This window comes from Pinus tabuliformis, chromosome 8 (assembly GCF_031772625.1).
Source record: "Pinus tabuliformis cultivar Carrire ecotype Pingquan chromosome 8, CPIR1, whole genome shotgun sequence".
NCBI classification, from domain to species: Eukaryota; Viridiplantae; Streptophyta; class Pinopsida; order Pinales; family Pinaceae; genus Pinus; species Pinus tabuliformis.
The window spans coordinates 927,789,644-927,798,210 of NC_142294.1; the positions used below are offsets into that span (position 1 = coordinate 927,789,644).

Consider the following 8,567-nt stretch of genomic DNA (forward strand, 5'->3'; position numbering starts at 1 on the left):
ATATCCCATTCAACAAAGAAAACCACTCAATAAAGGGACGCTACACAAAGACTTTATAGCTCTATGGATGCATGTCTTCCAGGTAAAACTTAGGAAAGACAATGCTCTAAGTTTGTTACATAGTCTTCAAAGATTAGAATTTTCTAGGTTGTTTTGTGTTATTCATTTTATTTTATACATTCGAAATTTTACTCTTGATTTTAAAGGGAAATGTAAGCATGAAAAAAATAAAGTCTAGCACCCTACATTCTTTTTATATTTTTATGTCCACATTAACATTTATTGGAGTTGCTCGGCTTAGACTATGTCAACCATTGGTTTTTACCTCATGAAAAATTCACTCGAATATGTCTCTCGGATATTTATAACAACTTAGTTTAGATACAATTGTTATTTACTTTTATTTAGGAAATCGAATGATAACATTAAGAATCAAATTAAAGCTGCCCCAAAGATAGAGGTATATATTCTTATTAGGTTTTAAGGTATAACAAAGGAGATTATTGGGTTTTACGGTTTAACAACAAAGCTTCAAGTAGGTTGTCTCAACTATCAAGCTTATATATATCAAACCAACCTAGATCCATCTTAACTCCTGACCTATTAATTGCTAGAGGGATCGAATCTCTCGAGGTGCAAACCTTTCCTCATGTTTTGCACTAAAAAAAAGTTTGCACTGTGAGAGATTTGATCCCTCTCGGCACTTGATAGATTTGAAGTTAAGATGGATCTAGGCTAGTTTTAAACATAGACACGTTTAACTTATATATGAATTATTTCTGTATTAATAATAATGAGAATAATAAAGTTATAATTTAGTTAGTTTTAATGATTTATTTTATTTTATTTTTATTTTTATTTTTTAACTTTTAACAACATGAGATGTATAATGAAGTGTGTGTTTTGATGCTTATTATAGATTGATGCCTACCCATTTACCAACCATTTAATTGATATGGTTGCGCTAGTTTATCATAAGTGAGCATACTGTGTTGGGATAGATGTGTCATATACCTTGAGGTTATTTATGTTTTCAGAAGTTTTTCTTTTACATTGACTATCTATTCATTTGACATTAATTCTTATGTACTTTGGTAGGAAAAGGTAATAATTACATATTTGTAAGAAATGCAACTTTTTAGAAGTAGAGTAATTCAGTGATAATTGACTTTAAATAAAAAATGAGTTTAAAAAGTAGAAAGCATTTATGTGAGAATTGTGCATCTTGTGTTGGGTTTGGTGCATGATACACCTTGCATTTTTATAATAGAGTAGGAGGTAATGATCATTAAGTAGTAGGAGGGAATAAATGTTGAGCACTAGCATCGAATAAACTCTAACTAGTGGCACGAAATAAATGTAAATCACTATTAGGCAATGAATATTGAGCAACAACAATTGGGTAGTTTATTGTTGCTGGTTTCTAATATGTAGAATTGGAAAACCATATATGGTTTGTGGTTTTGTTCTATTAATTTATCTAGTTCCAAAGTTGGAGGAAAACAAACTATGAGTTTTAACTCATTATTATGCTAATGGAATTTCTTTTGGAATCCTTACTTTGTTATTTGACGCAGGAGGTTGACGAATAATGAGGTGGTAGTCTTTTATTAGACTAATGGTTAACTTTATAACCAATCAACTGCGCACAAATAGGTTCTTTACGTGTGCTTGCCTTCTAAGGTTTTCTCTTTATCTGACCAATCACCGCTGGTCCCACTTAAATTTTCTTCAGAAGCGAGCGCTTCGATCTACACTGCCGATTTCACCTTTCCAGATCCAACGCCTATCACATTGTATCACGCGCCAACTAGTCGGACGATCACCACTGTCGATTGACCCCGCTTGATCCAACGGTCATCGCGCAATCTTGCGTGGACTCTAGCACGGTCGTTATCAAATTGAGAGCACACGAGAAAAGTTGTTTTGGCATGCTACGTGTCGAGCGCTAAGGCTAATCGTGCAGACTTGGAACAATACTACTTACCACCTTTTGGGTGCGCGAGATATCGCTTCATGCTCATCAAATACAACCCACGTGCTTATTACTTAACTTTAAGAAAGACACTTTAAGTAAGGTTTAGCGCTTTAACCACAATATTAACCTTAAACATGAATCAACAACAATTAACGATAAAACACATAAACAACTGTGATTTATAAATAAAATGTTTAAACATAGGAAAATACCTGATTAGGGTCCAGAACACCGATACACAGATATAAATGAACTTCTGCACTAGGATTAACACGCAACACCACACTTAATCCTTTATTCAATAAAATGTAAATTACAGAGTCTTGGCCATCTCGGCCCGTTTACAATGGTTTCCTGACCTCTGTTCTATCTCAAACCCTATCTCTGTCACTCAAAACTCTCACTCAAACACTCTGTTCTCAATCATCTAATCTCTATCATTACATTCTTTTTCTCTTTTATGAATCAAATCCTATCCTAACTACATTAACAACTCGATCCCTATTTTAATCAATCTAACAATTAAATATTTATTCTCAAGCTCTGTTACACACCTATACTAACAACTTATTTCTTAATCTAAAAATAATACAATATTCTAATTATTACAGTAATGAAGTAAAGATCATTTTCGAGAGGTCCAACCCTCTCTACTAAAACTGACTTTGACCACTCAGGTCAATGAAATTCATCTCATTTTAGCCACAACATGTGAACATACAATCACATCACTAGCTAAGTCTCGATGCTCCTGCATCATTATTAAACACTATTGTCAAGAGCATAAAGACTCTATAATGTATTGTAACCATTTAGTTGTTGATTAATACATTGAGCACAATTTATGGTATGAATTTTTTTTATCTGAGAGGGGTTTTCATTAGGAAGTCATTGTAATGGTTTGTTACTTCTTTCATTTATTTTTATCTTATCATCTGTAATTGTACATTTAAAGCATTGTGTGTTGAAAAATAGAGTGCAATATTGGATACAAGCACTTTTTTTTATTATTATTATGGTGAATATATATATTATAGTTCCTTTTTCTTCATCAAGAATCACACTTTGGAAATTGAACCAATAACCATGAAAGGAAAGTAGAGATCATAATGTGGAAAAATTAGGATATGTGAGATCACGTGTGTAAGAGAGGGAGTAATGTGAGTGATAAGTGAATGCATAAAATGAAAAGTTTCAAGTGTATTTTATACTTAAGATACCCAAGGGACATGCCTCTTTATAAATTAGATTATGTCTCTTTGTAAATTAAATTCTACTAAGTCTTCACATTTACATTTTTACTCATATTTGTTAAAGTGTTGAAGAACTTGTAAATAATAGTGGGCAATAACTTAAGGTAAATATATTTAGAGATCACTAATGGAGTTCCTAATTTTAGTACTCTTAATAATTAATTAATTAATATTATTATTAGTTATTAAAAAGATATAATTTTTTTATATAATTTATATTATTCCTTGTTAATAATAATAACAATAATATCGTTAATTTAATAATAATTAATTAATTAATTAATTCAATAGAAATAGTTAATTAATTAATTTATTATTATTATTATTATTTTTTATTAAAAAATAAGAAATATATATATATATATATATATATATATATATATATATATATATATAAAAAATTTATATTACTTATTGTTAATTAATTAAATCCAAGGGATTAATATTATAAACCTAAACTATATAAACCATAAGATAAATATTGTAAACCCCAAAATTATCAAGGTTGACCATGGTTTACCATGATTGATTTTCATATGCTGATAATATTTGTCACAATGCAACATTGGACAATAGTTGATTTTTATATTGAGAAAAAACATTGTTACAATGTGACCTTGGATTATGGTTGACCATGATTATAAACCAAGAGGATTTATATTAGACCCAATGATTAATATTATAAACCCTATGAACAATATTAAACCCTAGGAATAAGAACCCTTAGATTAATAAACACAAGGGATTGATATTATAAACCAAAGGGATTAATAGTAAAAACACAAGGGATTATAAACCAAGTGAATAATATTAGACCCAAGGTATATAAACCCTACGATAAATAATATAAACCCTAAAATAAACATGGTTGACCATGGTTGATTTCCATATTGAGACAATCTTTGTCATAATGCGACATTGGACTATGGTAGACCATGGTTGGTTTTCATATTGAGACAATATTTGTCACATTGTTACATTGGACCATGGTTGACCATTATTATAAACCCAAGGGATTTATATTGAACCCTAGGATTAATATTATAGACATTATCAATAATATGATACTCTAAGAATATGCACCCTTAGATTAATAAGCTCAAGGGATTAATTCTAAAACCACAACATTTTATAAACCCAGGGGAATAGAATTAAACCCAAGGGATTAATATTATAAACCCAAAGATAAATATTATAAACCCTAAAATAAACATGGTTGACTGTGGTTGATCATGGTTCATTTTCATATTCAAACAATATTTGTCACAATGCGACATTGGGCCACAGTTGACCATGGATGAGCATGATTGCTTTTCATATCGAGACAACCTTTGTCACAATGTGAGGTTGGACCATGGTTTATTTTCATATTGAGAAAATTGTTGTCACAATGTGACATTGGACCATGGTTGACCATGATTATAAACCCAAGGGATTTATATTAGGATTAATATTATAAAACCTATGGATAATATTACACCCTGGGAATAAGAACCCTTAGATTAGAAAACCCAATGGATTGATATTATAAACCAAATGAAATAATAAACCCAAGGAATTAATACTAAAAACCGAAGGGATTATAAACCCAAAAGAATAGTATTAAGCCAAAGGGATTAATATTAAAAACCTTAAGTATATAAACCCTAAGACAAATATTATAAACCCTAAAATAAACATTATTGACCATGTTTTACCATGGTTGATTTTGATATTGAGACAATCTTCGTCACAATGCGGCGTTGGGCCATGGATTACAATGGTTGAACATGCTTGATTTTCATATTGAGACAATCTTTGTTACAATGTGACATTGGACCATGGTTGACCATGATTATAAACCAAGGAGATTTGTATTAGACCCAAGGGTTAATATTATAAACCATATGAATAATATTATACCCTAGGAATAAAAACTCTTAGATTAATAAACCCAAGCGAATAATAAACCAAAAGGATTAATGCTAAAAACCCAAGGGATTATAAACCAAAGGCAATAATATTAAACCCAAGGTAAATAAAGCCCAAGATAAATATTATAAATTGTAAAATAAACATGGTTGACCATGGTTGATTTTCATATTGAGACATCTTTGTCACAATGAGACGTTGGACCATGGATGACCATGGTTAATTTTGATATTTAGACAATCTTTGTCACAATGTGATATTGGACCATGGTTGATTGTCGTTGACCATGATTATAAACCCAAGGGATTTATATTAGGATTAATATTATAAAACCTATGGATAATATTACACCCTGGGAATAAGAACCCTTAGATTAGAAAACCCAATGGATTGATATTATAAACCAAATGAAATAATAAACCCAAGGAATTAATACTAAAAACCGAAGGGATTATAAACCCAAAAGAATAGTATTAAGCCTAAGGGATTAATATTAAAAACCTTAAGTATATAAACCCTAAGACAAATATTATAAACCCTAAAATAAACATTATTGACCATGTTTTACCATGGTTGATTTTGATATTGAGACAATCTTCGTCACAATGCGGCGTTGGGCCATGGATTACAATGGTTGAACATGCTTGATTTTCATATTGAGACAATCTTTGTTACAATGTGACATTGGACCATGGTTGACCATGATTATAAACCAAGGAGATTTGTATTAGACCCAAGGGTTAATATTATAAACCATATGAATAATATTATACCCTAGGAATAAAAACTCTTAGATTAATAAACCCAAGCGAATAATAAACCAAAAGGATTAATGCTAAAAACCCAAGGGATTATAAACCAAAGGCAATAACATTAAACCCAAGGTAAATAAAGCCCAAGATAAATATTATAAATTGTAAAATAAACATGGTTGACCATGGTTGATTTTCATATTGAGACATCTTTGTCACAATGAGACGTTGGACCATGGATGACCATGGTTAATTTTGATATTTAGACAATCTTTGTCACAATGTGATATTGGACCATGGTTGATTGTCGTTGACCATGATTATAAACACAACGGATTTATATTATCCTAGGCTTAATATTATAAACCTTATGAATAATATCATACCCTAGGTTTTTTTTTTGTTTTTTTGTTTTTGTTTTTTGTTTTTTTTGCTCGCTTCCTTGCCTCTTAGTGCTCTGCATGCACTAGGGTTGCTGGATGCTCGCCCGCGCGCCCCTATGGCTGTTGCGCTGCAACGCACAGCCCTGTCGCGCTTTCACATCGCCCATGGAGTCCAGCGGGGGCCCTGTCCCCGCCCCCAGAGGTCCTAGCATTCAGGTCCATGATTGCTGCAGGCTCAAAGCGCCCTCCCTCTACGATTCAACAGAAGTTTATAAAGAAAATGGATACTATTCCTTCAGTTTCCCTTCCAGAAGAAGAAACCTGTAAAGCGGCCCTGAATCTGGCTGAGAGAGGTCTCATAGGCTAGTTCACGGGCCTCTGGCCTTCTCCCAAGTCGGTGGGTGATTGGACACAAAGGAACTGGACACCATTGACCAAAGAGGGTGTCAAAAGCTATTTTGTGGGCAAAGGTTTCTTTGTATTCGTATTCGAAAGCCTGGAAGATAGAAGCTTAATCTTTAGGAATGGCCCATACTTCATGGGTTCGCAAGGACTTTATCTAAACAAATGGTCTTCAGATTTTGATCCTACCCAGGACGTCCCCTCTGCTATTCTGGTTTGGGTGAGAGTCCCTCATTTTCCCCTCCATTGCTGGAACCAAAAACCATTCCAGATCATCGGTAATGCTCTAGGAAAATACATAGATCAAGCCGCAAGAAAAGATCAGTATTCATGTGCCCGCATTTGCGTAGAAGTGGATCTAGAAGAGGGGCTGTCGGAAGAAATTAAGCTCACTGTTGTTGGGTGGACGCATGTCTAGGAATTGGATTACGAACAGCTTCCTTTCAAATGCAGACATTGTCATGGCCATGGACACTTTGCAAAGCATTGCAAGAAAAAGGCTGAGGAGCATGTAGACAAACAAAACGGGGAACAATGGACTCTAGTCCAGAAAACTGCTCATCCAAAAAAAGGCACTAGTAAAGGCAACACGATAGGAGTCCCAAGCAGCTCCAAGTCCAACCAAGAAAAGGAAGCAACCCCAAATGGTACAGAAAGCATCCAGATCAATCCGGAAAACCCAATCCAGGAAAATCTGGAACAGACAGAAGTCCCACCTTCAAGCAAAGATGGAGGAGAAACTATATAGATCGAAGCCTCCCAACGTAGCCCCTCCAATCCCCCATACGCAGAAGTCACAAGGAAAAAACCTGCGGAAAGCTGAGGCTCTTCAGAGGACAAAACCTACGAGCGCCCTTCAAAAAGAGAAGGAAGGAAATCCCGCAAAGAAGTTAGGGAAGAGGAGGCTGAAAGACTTAAAATACAAGGAAGTCAGTCCACAATAGAAATGTCTATTAGACGAAATACCAGACCAAGGCCTTCTAATGGAGGCTCCAACCCCCCCTCAAGTAAATAATGAAACTCGTCTCTTGGAACTGCAGAGGACTAGGGAATCCCTCTAAAATTGAAGCAGTTAAGGACCTCTTGAAAACAGATCCCTCAGACATTCTCATGCTCCAAGAGACTAAGATAGAAGGGCGAGCCCTTCTAGATATCAACAAGTCAAAATGGAAGAAAAGTTCAGGTAAAGCAGTCAGCTCAAGGGGCTCTTTTGGAGGGCTGGAAACTCTTTGGATTGAAGTTTTATTCCAGCTGAATAAATCCCATGAAACCCAACACTGGGTCTTCACAGAGCTGGCACACTGCGCAAGTAATTTGACCATCTCTCTCTTCAATCTTTACGTACCTGTCATTTACTTTGGAAAAAGAGAATGCTGGAATTCTCTCTCTGCTTTTTTAAAGCAGCATTCCCCCAGCAACATCATCATAGCCGAGGATCTTAATATAGTTCTGAAATCAAAAGAGAAGAGGGGTGGTTCCAGTAGCAGAGATCCCATGTTGGCCACAGTGGAAGAGCTCACACAGCTTTGGGATCTCTTAGATTTCAATCCTGTCCAAGGCCTTTTCACTTGGTCCAATAACAGAGTTGGGTTGGACCACATTTCTGCCCGCCTGGATCGATTTCTGGTGTAAAGCTCCCTAATGATGAACAAAAAGATAATCATCTCTAAAATTCTTCCCAAACTAACCTCAGATCACAAGCCTGTCCAACTTCTACTGGAAGATGAAGAAGATCTGGGCCCTATACCATTTCGATTCAGCCCACTTTGGATTGAGAGAGAAGGCTTCACAGAAACAGTGAAAGCAGCTTGGGCCAAATCCTTCTCAGGATCCTCAAGTTATGTTTGGGAGCAAAAACTTAAGGCCACAAAACAAGCATTGAAGGAAT

General features: G+C 34.5%; 1 protein-coding gene across 1 annotated transcript; it reads left to right on the forward strand.

Moving 5' to 3' along the window:
* Positions 1 to 7,693: 7,693 nt before the first annotated feature.
* Positions 7,694 to 8,311, forward strand: LOC149238564 (uncharacterized). The gene has a single exon (XM_089369608.1). It carries the CDS (start codon positions 7,694 to 7,696, stop codon positions 8,309 to 8,311), a length of 618 nt encoding a protein of 205 aa, XP_089225734.1.
* The last annotated feature ends 256 nt before the right edge of the window (positions 8,312 to 8,567 follow it).